Genomic DNA, 15,685 nt, shown 5'->3' with positions numbered 1-15,685 from the left:
TCCTGTTAGGTCAGTTTAGCAAGAACCGCACTACCCTTGATGTCTCCTCTTCGTAATTTTTCATCACTGGCACCCTCACTCTGCACCTTGGCTATAAATCCCCACTCATCTCTGTTGTATTTGGAGTTGGGCTCAGTCACTCTCCCCTGTTGCAATAGTCTTTCCTCCATCACAACAGTTTTGAATAAAATCTGTCTTGCCATCTTTAACCAGTGAATAATTTCTCTTTGACATATGCAAAACAGGTCCCTTCTAAATCTGACATTCTATGATTTAATGAAATAATGGGTTTGTGGAGGAGTAAGAAGCTAGGGAATCAATTCAGCTAGAGAGAGATGGCTTTATAAAAACAATCTTGAAAAATTATGAATTTTAAATTTATAAGAAGAAAAAACATCTTGTCATTCTCAATAGGCAGACCTCAGGAGTATATTTTTCTCCCTTTTAATTCCTCCTTTGAGATTTGAAAAGAACTACATATCTTAAATAATAAGAAATTCATTCAAATATTTGTGGCTTGTTTTATTCCTGACTATATGAACATCTTTCACCATGAATCAGCAATTTTCCATCGGGTAGCTCTTGGTAACTGTTTTTTTGGTGTGTACTGTTACATGAATAAGATGAAAGTAAGATTAAGAGCCTTCTATTTTGTGCTGGTTGCATTATTTATTTATTTATCTTACTCTGTGCCTACTAGTTTTTTTTCACAGCAATAGAATTTAGAACTTTGTGAAAACTCAAAATGTGAAGATGGGATGGTTTGAAAAATTGCAAGAGGTACGGCAAGTCAAGAATTACATATTTGCAGGATCAGATAATACATATTACTGTTTAAAAACATAATGCCTTTTTGAAGGATAGTTCAATTTCATTTGCATTAGCAAAGATAAGAAATACACTCTATTCCAAAAGAAAGGTAAAATATTATACAATGCTGCTTTGGGTACTATAAATTTTCAGCTAAAAATGACTGAAATATATGAAATTTTGAAATGTTAAATTAGTTTTTCTAATTAGGTAATCTGGAGTCATTTTAATAGAAAAAAACACTAAGTTCTACATATTCCTGAAAATTTATAGAGAATAGGCCACCATGTAAGAATTGAATTGGCATATATACTCTTAAAATATTCAAACATTTGAAAACATTAGGTACAGGTGTATATATACACATATACACACATACATATACACACATATAAATATATGTATATAATTATATAAGAAAAGTTTCAAACTTCATGCAGTTACTACTTTGGAGTTAAGGAGCTAACCTGTAGGACCTGGATAGGGATCAAAGTTCACCAAGGTCCAATGTCATCATTAACAAAAAGGAAAAATATCAAAACTGTTAGAAATATCAAGAAACTAAACTAAAGCATTACACTAAATACTTACAAGTTAAAATTTAATTCAATAAAAGAATACTCTGCAAGTTCATATTCATGCATCTGTATATAAACCAAATTATTACCACTTAGCATCAACACTGAAATGAAAATAGCACATGACATATTTTGAAAAGCCAAAAATCATTTTTATTAATAATCATTACTATGAGCTCAGATTAAGAACAATCAATTCTAAGAGCAACTGAGTTTAAAACTCCATTTTAATTTTTAGTTTATGAACAAATTGAGAAGTGACAAATACTCATCAAGTGTGTGTTCTTCTTCTGACTACTTTTGTTACTGTTTCTTCAAAAACAGTAATTTTTAAAGCACCTTTGTGATTAATGGTTTTATGTTGACATATTTCAAAGTAATTAATGTTCACCAGTGAGCTCCATTACTAGTAAGAATGAATAACCACAGTGCTGATTAGACTATAAAAAGGATAATAGTTTGGTTCATTTGAATTACTGCATGCAAAACCAAGCAAGATACTTGCTTTAATTATTTACATTACATGCAAGAGAGTTAACATGGCTGAGGAGATTTTCACTGGTTTTTTTTCAATATTCAATAGTAAACAAAGGTAAAACCTTAAATAATACCTTATATAAACAGTCAAGTCAGATCAGATAAAATCTGGTTTTGAAAATAATCCTCTGAATACAGTACATGATCCCATTCAATTAACGTTTTTAGAGCATATCTTATTAAAATTAACTCTAATCACTTTAGATTTTATTGTAATTTAAGTGAAATTTTTCATTTTTAAATGCATTTTTAAAATAAGTCAGAGATTTTCAAAGGATGAAAGGACAATTGCTTTGTTTCTTTAATTTTAAGATTTCTTATATTTTCTTTAAATGAAGGTCAAGTTTTCAATGACTAGAAATATAAAAATTAAATATCAAGTATCAAAAATCTGTTGATACCTAACACCAGTGACTGGGCTCAGCGACATTAATCCAGGATGGAAATGAGCATTTCCAAATTAGTAAAATGAAATGACGCAGCACAGACACAAAATAAAAAGGTGAACAATGGATGCAAAATAGAGACTATGAGAGCAGTGAACACAGACAAATGAGGTACAGACATGAGGCTGGTATGAAGAGATCACGAGTCAATTTGATCATGCTGTGATGTTGAAGATAAATTTGATTGCCTAGTTTCTAGGGAAGACAAATTTTTTTATTGTGCCTGGTGACATTTGTGGATCATATGACAGACCATAGCAACATTTCTGGTATGGACCACAAGCATCTATTGGGTGATCACTAAAATGATTTCTGTGATGACATGCTGAGAAGCTCACATTTAAAAGTGCAGATAGCATTTTGCTGCCAGGTTATCAGTGTAGCTTTACCTTCAATGACAAGACTAATAAAACCACTATTTCCTTTTTTCCTCCAAGTTGTTTTATTTTACTTCAAGTTTAAGTAAATGATGAAATGCATTACTGAAAAGAATTATTAAATGTCATGGAAATGGATGAAGCTAGGTATTAACCAAGCTATATACTTGTAAGAAGTTTTTATTTTACAAATTCTAACATCCTAAAGACTGAATAACCTGCCAGCAAAATAAAATAAATGGACTAATAGATAGACCATTCCCCTACCACTCATGGACATACCTGGTCTCCCAGGAGGACCTTGGGGCCCAGTACTGCCTTTAGGGCCTTCCAGAGCTGGACCTGGAGAACCAGGAGGGCCTGGGGGACCCTGTACACCAGGGAAACCTTGGAAGCCTGGTTCACCCTTTGGACCTGGAAGGCCAGGGTTTCCTGGAATGCCAGGTAATCCTTCATCACCCTTTTGACCTATGAGAGTAAAGTGACATGAGAGAACACATTAAATGATACTGAGCTATAGGCTTGCATATAAGGCTAAAGCTATTCACACTTAGAGCAACTAATGAAATTGACTAGGGTCATTTCTGTCTACTGAAAAATCCCAACCCACCCGAAAACCTATTCTTCTTATTAAATATATGAGGGTACTTCCAAAAGTTGGTGGAAAGATTTGTATTATCCTTTAATACTATTTTCCCACAAACTTTTGAAAGTACTCTCATACATATCTGTTATCAGAAGTATTATTAGAATATGTACAAAAATGTAGAAAATAGAACAATGATCACATGACCAGTAGCTGTGAGAAAAAAAAGAGAAAAAATAAAAGAGCATAAAGAACCTTCATGAGTAGACTTAAGATTGCTGAATAAAATTCCTAAACAAGTGTTTTGAGTCTAATTTTGAGACCAATGGCAGATATGAATCTTCAGTGGTTGCTGTGTGTCTCAGAGGACTATTCTACCCAAAGTTTATACTTATAATCTAGACAAACTGTTCTTAACATTTTTTTCCACACCACTAACACTCTTAAGAGCAATATAATTAGTGGTACATTAAAGCAATAATTTCATGTTGGGATCATGAGAAAAATATCAGAATTTCTAGGAAATGTGTGTTGTTTAAGAAAAGCCTTCATAGAATAGAGAAAGGTCATTTCAAAACATAAAGATACATATCTATATACACATTCAGCCCTCCTATTAACTATTTTGTGCTTACAATGAGAGTTAGCCCAAAATAGAGAAGGCAGATGTGTGCATGCATATATACATGCAAATATACAAAATGTATATTAAAATGAGGTTTTTGCTTTTTGGTTCTCTGAACAGTACCATGGCGGTTGGCAAGAACAAGTGCCTTACAAAGAGAGGCAAAAACGGAGCCAAAAAGAAAGTGGATGACCCATTTTCTAAGAAAAATTGGATACTGTGAAAGTGCCTGCTAAAAACACTAGCCACCAGGACTCAAGGAATCAAACTTGCATCTGATGGCCTCAAGGGTCATGTGTTTGTAGTGAGCCTTGCTGATCTGCAGAATGATGAAGCTGCATTTAGGAAATTTAAGCTAATTACTGAAGATGTTCAGAGCAAAATCTCTTGCACTAACTTCCATGGCATGGATCTTACTTGTGATAAAATATGTCCCATGGTCAAAAACTGGCAGACCATGATCGAAGCTCATGTTGATGTCAAGACTACCGAGGATTATTTGCTTCATCTTTTTCTGTGTTGGTTTTACTAAAAGTCCACGACAATCACATACAGAATACCTCTTTCACTAAGCACCAACAGGTCCACCAAATCTGGAAGAAGATGATAGAAATCAGGACCCGAGGGGTGCAGAAAAATGACTTGAAAGAAGTGGTCAATAAATTGACTCTAGACAGCATTGGAAAGGATATAGAAAAGGCTTGCTAATCTATTTATCTTCTCCGTGATGTTATTGTTAGAAAAGTAGAAATGCTGGAGAAGCCCAAATTTGAGTTGGGAAAATTCATGGAGCTTCATGGTGAAGGTAACGGTTCTAGAAAAGTTAATGGGGAAGAGACAAGTACTAAAGTTGAATGAGCTGACGGATATGAACTACCAGTACAAGAATCTGTTTAAAATTCAGACTTTTAATAGCAACAAATAAAAAGTCCTCTTTGCAAAAGAAATGTAGTTTTCAAGAAATGTTTTTATTATTGATACATATTTCTACAGTTTCCTTATACTACCTTGATACTGCTTCCATGGGGAGAAAAGAGTGGGTTTTTTTTTCTGGCTAAACATGTTTCAAAAAATTTAGTGAAATCTACCTCTTCCTATAACTTTGCTATCTTCTTTATCATTTCCTTAGCATTTATTTATAAAGTTAATAAAGAGATATCTACACACAAATTTCCTTAAGCATGCGTTTTTATATAGCACAATTCTTTATACTAAGTTGGTAAATAAGAAATGCTTTAAGGTATAACTAGCTTTGAGTTTTCTGAGTCTGTATGTGCACTTTATAACAGTAAATTTTAGGGAGAAAAAATAAATATACTGGCAAATATTTTCATTTTATGGATTGACTTGGCATATTTTATTAAGGTTTACCAGAAAGTCCTGGCAGTCCGGGGGGTCCTGGGATTCCAAAGCCTGGCTGACCTATCAGGGTATAAAATAAAAAATCTCAAATACATAGTAATACCTGAAACAATGACAAATTATTTTCAGATCACTGAGGTTTTTATTAAGTGCTACAATGTATACTATATGAAACATGTAGAAGATATAATTCTAAAACAGAACGACAATTCTAACATGAGAAAACTATACAAACATATATTCTATTCGGGATGAGTATAAGTATAGTATAAGTATATCTTTATATATACTTATACCATATGAAAATATATAAATGGAATATGCATTGCATAGAGAAACAGAAATTTGAAAAAGCTGGGTAACTTCTTGGCATGAAAACTTGTACAAGAAAGGATTATGGAGTTTTTCGCAAGAGTAAGCAACTTGATCAACAAACATTATCATCTCAGGGTGAAGAGAAAGAAGGTAACTAGGAAGGGAAAACTGTGGTAGCTTAGAAGGTAAGAAAGAAGATATAACCTCATTGTGGGTAAAAAAGGGTAAGTTAAAGTAGACAAGGATGAAATTAGAAAGTTAGGACAAATGAGAAAATACAGAACCTGGTTCACCCTTCTGTCCAGCTGGTCCAGGAATGCCATCTTGACCTGGTTTGCCTTTTTCACCTGGCGGCCCCAGTGGCCCAGGACGACCTCCACCACCTAAAGAAGAGAGTGCACCAGGTTCCACCCATATTGCCAACTCCCTTTTCATTCCATATATCACATTCTTTTCACACTAGCTTCAAATAGTTCTATACAAAAGATACAAAATGCCTCTGAGACACTCCTTTAAATTATGAAATCTTATGAAGTTGAAGCATAAAAAAATGAAGGGGGATAATAATAAGAAACAGCCAAATCATTCACACATCCCAAACCTTTCAGTTTCTCATTTTAATATGGCTTTGGAATATCCAATAGAATAAGGTGTGAGGGGTTGAGGTGGGGGCTGCATTATATGACTCATATGGGGCCAAGAGAAGTGATTTATTATAGAAGACAATGAACAAACAAAACTGCGACAGCCTGCCATTCTAAAAAAATCAGAGCTTCTATCTTCTATTATAGGATACGTGAATTAGCTCTCCCTGGAAAAAAAGTAAGCCTAGAAAATAAGGCCCCGTAATGATAATATTAAGTAATTTTTATTGAGTTGTTCACTTTGTACCTAACACACAGTGCTAAGTGAACGATCACCATGTTTTCTTGTCTTGAAAATGTTCACAGGTGAACATGATTTGACTTTCCCAAATAAAGTATGATTTGACTTTCCCCAATTGAAAACGATGAGCCTTAGTTTTACAGAACAGCAAATGCTTATTTTTCATGCTTACCTATAGGACCAGGTTCTCCTGGAAGGCCAGGGTTCCCAGGGGGACCATTAATACCTTTCGGTCCAGGAATACCTGGAGTTCCTAGAGTAAAGAGCTCAATTTAAAAATAAAAGAAAAACTGCATTGATTTGAGAGCTACAACTCAGACTTACAATTTAGCATAGAAACAGTGAAGAACAAAAAGGAACTCAAAAGATGCTGCTGTTTGCTGGATATTTTAAAGAAGAATTTAAATTTTAAATTTATATATCTAGAGGCTGGCATCATTCAATTATTCAAGGACTCTGAAAGTAAACACTAGCAGACAAATTTGGGAGGGAAGTAAAAACTTGAAGAATGACCAGAAGAACAGTGCATTAGTTTTCTATTGCAGTGTAACAAATTACCCCAAATTCAATGACTTTAAACAATACCTGTTTATTATCTCACAGTTTCTATAGGTAACAGTCCAGGAAGAGCTGAGCTGGGCTCTCTGCTTAGTATCTCACAAGGCCAAAATTAAAGTGTTGGTCTGGCCAGGCTCTTCCCTGGGGGCTATGGGGAAAGATGCACTTCGTAGCTCATTCAGGTTATTGGCCAAGTTTAGCCTCTTGGGTTTGTAGGACTGAGGTCCCCGTTTCCTTGCTGGCTGGCTGCCAGAAACCATTCTCACATTCTGGGAGCTACTCATATTTCCATTCTGTGGGCTTTCTGCATCTGAGCAATTACATCTTCCCCATCTCTGTCATGCTTTGAATCTCTCCGACTTCCTCTTCTACCACCAGTTGGAAAAAACTTTCCACTTTTAAAAAGCTCATTGATTAAATGAGGTTGACCCTGAATATCTCCATATCTTAAGATCAACTGATTTGGGAATTTAATCATACCTGTAAAATCCTTCCACAGAAGTACCTAGATTAGTCTTTGATTGAATAGCCAGGGCCAGAAATCTTGGTGAGAGGATCTTAGAATTCTATTCACTATATAAATAACAAATAAAAGCACAATACAAACATTTTCTAATGAATGCCAGCTAGGAGAATTTGCTGCCAACAGACTTCACTACAAGAAATATTAAATAAAATTTTTCAAAGAAAATGAACACAGAAGGTCCACATGTTAAGAGAGAAGCCCACATGCCAGGTCTAAAACATTTAAGGGCAATGAAAATAGCCCTGCTCTAAAGAAGTCTAAAACTCCATAACTGCAAGATCAAGTTGATCCTCAGGTAACTGAACTGCCTGCTAGAACAATATTCAACATTCTTCAAGAAATTTAACAGAATCCAGAATCTCTATACCACACTATCCACAGCATTCAGTATAGAATAAAAAATACTAGATGTGAAGACACTGGAAAACGAGACTCTTAAGGAAAAGAACTACCAATGGAAACAGACTCATGGATATCTGGAATGTTGAATAAGCAGAAAAGACCCTTAAAATAGCTATAATATGTTTTAAAAATCTACAGGCAAAGATGGGTGAAGAATGGAAAATTTCTGGAGAAATATGGTAGCTATAAAAAGAACCAAAAGGAAATCAAAATTTTTATGGAGGGGATTAACAGCATATTGAACCCACCAGAAAAAAAGGATCAGTAAGCTTGAAGGTAGTGAATAAAAACCATCCAAAGTAAGGCACAGAAAGAAAAAAGATGGAAAAAACACAGCTAGAGCCTCAGTTAACTGTGAGACAATATCAAGTAATCTAATATGTATGTAATTGCATTCCCAAAAGGAGAGGGAAAATGTGGCAGAAGAAATATATGAAGAAATAATAGCTGGAATTTTCCAAAGTTATTAATAACTGACAACTCTACAGATCGAGGAATATCAGTGAATACAAGGCAAAATAAATACAATCTCTACTAGTCACAACAATAAGAAACGACTCAAACAAAAGACATAGAGAAAATCTTAAATGTATCCAGAGAAAAGCCAGACATAATGTAAAGGAGAAAAACAATAGAAACAATTGCTGATTTGCTATTAGAAAAAAAATGGAGACCTTAAAGACAGTAGAGATGTACTGAAAAAACAAATATCAAAAATAGATTTCTATATCTGGTTAAAAATTTTAAAAAATGAAGGCAAAATAAAGGCATTTTTATATAAATTAAAAGTGAGAGGATTTGTCACCAGCAAAGTCACTTTAAAATAAATGATAGTGGAAGTATGTCAAGCTTTAGGGAATAACACCAAATGGACGTTTGATGCACAGGAAAGTAGAAGAATGAAAATATATAGATACATATAAAAATTGGTTTTGTTTTTCATATTACATTATTTAGAAGTCAACAGACTGCTTAAAGTAACAATAACAGCAGTTATAATATTTATTACCTATGTAGAAGTAAAATATATGAACAAAATCACACAAAACAACACGATATATAAATAAAATTATACTGTTGTAAGGATTTTATGTTATACGTAAAATGGTTTAATTTTAATTTAATGCAGAGTGTGGTAAATTAAGAGTGCATATTGAAATCTATGGAGAGACATATTTTAAATATATAGACAGGTAAATATTTTAAAATCTGATATATCTATATTGGTATCAGACAAGGAAGACTCCAAAGAAAAGAGTATTATGAAAAATAAAGAGGGCCATTACATAATGATAAAAGGATCAACTCTTCAAGAAGATATAAGTTTCCTGAATTTATATACAACTAATAAGAAAGCTTCAAAATACATACAGCAAAAAATTGACAGAAATAAATGGAGAAATAGAAACTCCACAATCATATTAGAAATTTTAACATCTACCTCTCGGTAATCAGTAGAAAAATTAGACAAAAAGTTGTTAGAGATACACAAGATTTTAACAACTCTATCAACCAGCTTGACATAATGGACATTTATAGAACAATAAACACAATTGTAGAATACAAATTATTTTTAAGTGTACAAAGAAAATTCACTCAGATAGACCTTAAGGTGGGCCATATGATAAGTCTCAACAAATATTAATAGTTAAATTACACAAAATAAATATTCTGACTAGAACAGAATTAAACTAAAAATCAGTAACAGAAAGATATCTGGAAAGGCCCCATATATTTGTAAATTGAGTAACACAATTCTAAATAACCTATGGATAAGAACAGAAATCAACAGGAAAATTAGAAAAAAATTCAAACTGAATGATAAAGAAAGCACAAAAGAACAAAATTTGTGGGATTCAGCTTACACACTTCTTAGATGAAAATTTAGTTTCAAATACATCTATTAGAAAAGACAAAGCTGAAAAACCTATGATCTAAGCTTCCAACTAAGGAAGCTAGGAAAAAACAGCATAATTAAATTTGTAGAGAGTAGAAGGTAGGAAATTATGATATAAGCAGAAACTAATGAAATAGAAAGGAAACAGTAGAAAAGATCAAATACAAAGGTTAACATTTAACAATTAATAAAATTTAATGAACACCTAACAAGACTGATTAAAAGAAAGAGAGAAACCAAAAATTACTTATATCAAAATATTTTTTTAAATGAAGACTTCATACATATTCTGCAGAAATTAAAAGAACAAAACAAGGACATTATTCACAACTTTTGCCAATAAATTTAACAACTTAGACGAAATGGTCAATTTCCTTGAAAAACACAATTTATCAAAACTGACATAAAAAATAATCTGAATAATGATGTAACTATTAAAGACTTTAAATGTGAGATTAAAAATATTTTCACAAAAGAAACTACAGGCCCAGATTTCTAAACTGATGAATTCTGATAAAACATTTAAAGAAAAAATGGAGAAAGAGAGAATACTTCTCAACTCATGAGGACAGAAAATCTCTATACCAAAATGTTGACAAGGATACTATGAGAAAGAAAAGTCATAGGCCAGTACTTCTCATAGCCATAGACAATTTAAAAAAATAGCAAATCAAGTTCAGCAATACTTAAAAACAATATATATGTGGCATGATCATCTTAGAGTTTACCCCCAAAATGCAAGGTTGTTTTGACATAAAATATCAATGAGTGTAATTCACTATATCAACTGAGTAAAGGAAGAAAAATACCCATAATAATCTCTGTAGATTCAGAAAAATGATTTAATAAAACTCACAACAATTCTTGATAAAAACTCTCAGTAAATTAGGAATAGAAAGGAATTTCCTTAATTTAATGAAACATATATACCAAAACCCTGGCACTAACATATTTAATGGTAAAACAGCAAATACTTTTCCTCTGAATTTAGGGAAAAAGATAAGTATGTTGACTATAACTGCTTCTATTAAACACTGTACTGGAGGTCCTAGCCAGTGTAAGTAGGCAAGAAAAGGAAATAAAAGGTATGAAGAACTGAAAAGAAGTTTTTACTTCTTCAGTTCAGTTTTTACTCGGATATTTTTACCTCCGAGGCAATATGTCAGTTTACAAAACAAGACAAAAAAATCTATATACAAACCCTTAGAATTAATAAGTGAAATCAACAAGTTTCCTATATACAAGTTCAACATTCCAAAATCAATTATTTCTATATACTTTCAACAAACAATTGAAAAACAAACTTGGAAAAGCAATACCATTTAAAATACCATCAGAAAGCATCAAATTTCCAGGGATAAATTTAACAAAAGATGTTCAAGATTTATAAAATGAAAAGTGTAACATATTGTTGAACTAAATTAAATAAGTAAATGGAAATAACATATCCACTGGATTGAAAGATTTTAAAATTTGTTAAAATATCAGTTCTTCTCAAAGTTATCTAGAGATTTATTATAATCTTAATCAAAATCCCTGCAGGTATTGTCTAATGGAAATTGATAAACTGATTCCCAAATTCATGCAAAGGGCCAAGACAAGTTTTAAAAAATTGGAAGAAAGTTGTACTACTTACACTACCATATTTCAAGATTTAATGTAAATTTATAGTAATTCAAACAGTGGTGTGTTAAAGCAAGAAAAGAAAATACACCAATGGAACAGAATAGAGAGTACAGAAATACACCCCTATATATATGGTCAATTGATTTTCTGGCAAAGGAGTGACTGCAATTTTGGCAGGGCACTCATATTCTTTTAAAAATAATAGAGTGGAGGAATTGGATAACTGTGTGTAAAAACAATAAACCTTGACCCCTCTCTCGCAGTATAAAAATATTTTTATTTGAGAGAGACCATAAACCTATGAAAGTTTAAATATTAAACATTATAAAAAAATTAGGAGAATATTTCCATAACTTTGAGCAAGCAAACATTTATTGAGTAGGATACAAAAACAATAACCATGAAAGAAAAGACTGATACACTGAACTTTATTAAAATTAAAAACTTTTTTTCATTACACAACAGCATTAAGTAAAAGGCAAATCTGAGAGAGAGAACGTATTTGCAATACATGTATCTGACAAAGGACTCATATTCAGAATATATAAAGAACTGCTCTGAATCAATAAGAGAAAAGGCAAATAACCCAATAAAAAATGAACAAAAAACCTTAGGAAGGTACTTCAAATAGATGCTGCCCAAATGGTTAATAACTATATAAAAAGATGTTTAATATTGTTATTCCTTAGGAAAATGTAAATTAAAACATAATAAAATACTCCTACATAACAGAATAGAAAAATTAAAAAGACTGATGATTCCCAGTGATGGTGAGGATATGGGCAACTTTACATTCCATACATTGCTGATGGGACCTTAAATTATAAAACCACTTTGGAAAACTGGCACCATTTACTAAGTTCAATGTATACCTACCCTATGACTTAGTAATTCCACTACTAAGTTTTTGTTTAAGAAAAACATAATCATAAGTCCACCAAAAGATATGTAAAAGACTGTTAATAGCATCTTTTTTCATAATAGTTCCAAACTGCAAACAACTCAAAAGTCCATCAACAGGAGAATGGGTAATTGACTGTGGTACATTTTTCAATGGAATATTACACAGCAATGATGAAGAACAAATTACTGATATATGCAACAAGACAGATGAATCTTACAGACATAAAGATGAGTGAAAGAAGTTAGACACGAGGATACATACTGTATGATTCCATTTAAATGGATTTCAATAACAGGTTAAACTAGCTGATGATAATAGAAGTCATAGTCATAGTAGTGGTTACTTTGGGGTGGGGGATGAGGGAGTATTCCCTGTGAAGGAGCAGGGTAAATTTTATGGGATAAGGGAACTATTTTATATCCTGATATATATGATGGATTCACAGATATATACATAGATAAAAACTCACCTACAGTCTTGTACACTTAAGTGTACTTTACCATATGTACATTACATTTCAAAAAAAGGTTAAGAAAAAGATAACCAAAGACCCACTCATCCAGGCCACTGTACAATTAAAAAAACAAAAAACAAAATAATACAAGCAAGAACAAGCAGGTACCATAATAATCTATTTCGGACTACCTATTTGACTAAACTGCTAAATCCCTTTGCTTGAATGATTCAGTCCTTGCCATTTGTATGAACTGTATATTGTTTTACCAACAGTCACCAGCTGTGTGCCTGCATACAACTTTCTTAGAGAATCAGCAGCAGGCTAGGGCTTGGCAGTGTATATTATCACCTACAAAAATTGTAAGGCCTCTTAATTGATTTGCAGCTAGCAAAGATTTAAAAATGCTCTAACAATCAGTCTCTCTGCCCACAGGGATATTGCCCTGCTGAGTTCGTAATGCTCATTCTCATTTATACAGAAAGAAATTTGAGGGAAAAAAGATAAAAAGCTAGTTTGAGATTATGGTGCTAGTCAGTATCCAATTGGGAAATAGAATGCAAGGCTGCCAAATAAGAAATTACTCTGTGATACTGGTTAGAGTAGACAAGGAAGGAAAGAAGGAAGCATTTAAGAAACGGAATGTTACCTGGGAATCCAGGAAGGCCTGGTTGTCCTTTTGTTCCAGGGGTCCCTGGTAAACCAGGTAAACCAGTATCTCCCACAGAACCTTTGATACCAGGGTTCCCTGGGTATCCAGGCAGACCAGGTTCACCCTGAAAACATGAATAAAAAGATAAAACTGAAGTCTCTACATGACTTAGATTGTATAACAACACATTATTTATAGACCCTTTACTATACATCAGGCACTCTGCTAAGTGCCTTATACAATTGCTTCATTTAATCACCACAATAGCCCTGTGAGTTAGGCTTTATGATCTCCATTTATAAATGAGAAAACTGAATCTTAGAGAAGTCAAGTGCCGAAGATCTTTATTAAGTGGCAGAATTGGGATTTGAACCAAAGTCTATCAGACTCCGAAGTTCATGCTATTCCCACGGTATGTAGATGCATCATTCTCATTAATCCTTAACATCCCTATTAGAAAGATACTATTATTATCCCCATGTTATAGTGATGCAGCTAGTAAGTGGTGGAATCTAGATTTGGATCCAAACAAATGACTTCAGAACCTGTGACTGTCATCCCTAGCATGCTACAATGCAATTCATTGCTTATGATAAGCTTATCAACCAACAGCTACAGTAGTTTCTACTGCAAAAGGTAAATTTCATCTTAACATGAGGAAGTCTATTAATACTTCAGTGAACACCTAAAATCCCACTTCTTCCATTGAGCCTTCTCAGACTAAGAGAGCTTACTCTAAGAGCTTAGGGTAGGATCTTATTCTGTCATAACAATAACGGTTTAGCATGTGCAAGTCTTATCTTTTTGATTATATTGAAAGTTTCGTTGGGGGATCAGAGACAATTCACATATAACCATTTTTGCTCAGTAAATATTTGCATCATGTTTTCTTCTACTAGAGCCTTAGAAGAATTCATACTCACTTTCACAATCAAAACTAGTTTTCCTGAGTAACAATAAAAACATTCACCACAACTCTACCACAGTGCTCACTGCCCTGCTTATAAGATCATGACCTCTCCAACAAAGTGCTAATGTTCAACATCACCTACTGAATGCTTCCTTCCTCACTTAGTGCTTACACCTGTCTAGGTGAAAAAGATATTTTATCTATAACTCGTGTGTTTTCTGCATTACAGTAATACCTTTTTAAACTAATGCTTTTTCTCCTTAAATCCTACTTTTAAAAAAACGAGAATCTACGACTGAGAATATATGCATTTTTATGAACCCTTATAAATCAAACATCTAGCTCATCTAGCTCATAAAAGGTATACGATTAAATTTTGGATTGAATTGGTTCCATCTTAGATATTTACACAGAAAAGCTTTGAATGAACTATCATGATTCTTCCTGCTATTCATGAACAAATTAAATTTATATACCAAAATTTAAAGAAATAAGAAGAAAATTCTAATATTCTGCTAGTGGTATACCTGAAAGGTAGGAGTCAAACTCCTGATTATTTATGATACTATAGTCCAAGTATGTTAAATTCTACAAATATGGTAGTCCCTTCTTATCTGCAGTTTACTTTCTGTGGTTTCAGTTACCCATGGTAGGTAAACCAAAGTCCAAAAATACATAATCAATGGAAAATTCCAAAAATAATTCATCATCTTTAAATTGTAAGGTGTTCTGAGTAGCATGGTGCAATCTCATGCCGTCCTGCTCTATCCTGCACAGGAGATGAATCATCCCCCTTTGTCCAGACTATCCATGCTATAATGCTACTCTCCTGGTAGTCAGTAGACACCTCAGTTATCAGACCAAAAAAACATAGTACTTAAAAGGTTCAATACTATCCACAGTTTTAGGCATACACTAGGGGTTTTGGAACATATACCCTGAGGATAATGGGGATTACTGTGACCCCAATCTCTAAGTTCAGCCAGCACTTGTCCCCAAATACAGTTCCTCTAATCATCCTTATGGCCCTGCTCCTTCAAAACAAGTAAATTTTGAAAAGAAAGTAAATATTCTATTAGAGCTTCTCAAAAGGACTAGAATTTGCTAGCTTAAGCTTTATCTAACCTTCTATTATTCATACATTTGCAGAAAAAACAATGAGTTTTAAAAAAGAAGAGTTAAAGAAGAAAGTGCTCAGAAAATCAAGAAACTAGCCAGGAATCTTATAAATCATT

The 15,685-nt window shown here is 33.1% G+C and overlaps 1 protein-coding gene and 1 pseudogene across 2 annotated transcripts in view; one reads left to right on the top strand and one right to left on the bottom strand.

Annotated features, from left to right (window-relative positions):
- The window catches only part of COL4A5 (collagen type IV alpha 5 chain), a 257,285-nt gene that overhangs the window by 22,515 nt on the left and 219,085 nt on the right, over positions 1-15,685 (bottom strand). The window contains exons 37-42 of one of the 2 annotated variants that reach the window (XM_063083082.1): positions 13,538-13,664; positions 6,694-6,774; positions 5,921-6,019; positions 5,331-5,381; positions 3,031-3,216; positions 1,278-1,286 (exon numbers count right to left, since the gene is read on the bottom strand). In XM_063083082.1, coding sequence (XP_062939152.1) covers positions 1,278-1,286; positions 3,031-3,216; positions 5,331-5,381; positions 5,921-6,019; positions 6,694-6,774; positions 13,538-13,664 — 553 coding nt within the window. The remainder of the gene's footprint in view (positions 1-1,277; positions 1,287-3,030; positions 3,217-5,330; positions 5,382-5,920; positions 6,020-6,693; positions 6,775-13,537; positions 13,665-15,685) is intronic. The other variant, XM_063083081.1, reaches the window with a different exon arrangement.
- LOC134366709 (small ribosomal subunit protein eS1-like) lies at positions 4,084-4,856 on the top strand (annotated as a pseudogene).

The sequence above is a fragment of the Cynocephalus volans genome, chromosome X, assembly GCF_027409185.1.
Source record: "Cynocephalus volans isolate mCynVol1 chromosome X, mCynVol1.pri, whole genome shotgun sequence".
Lineage (NCBI taxonomy): Eukaryota > Metazoa > Chordata > Mammalia > Dermoptera > Cynocephalidae > Cynocephalus > Cynocephalus volans.
Note: the sequence above shows the minus strand (reverse complement) of the source record. Positions and strands in the feature narration are given on the sequence as shown.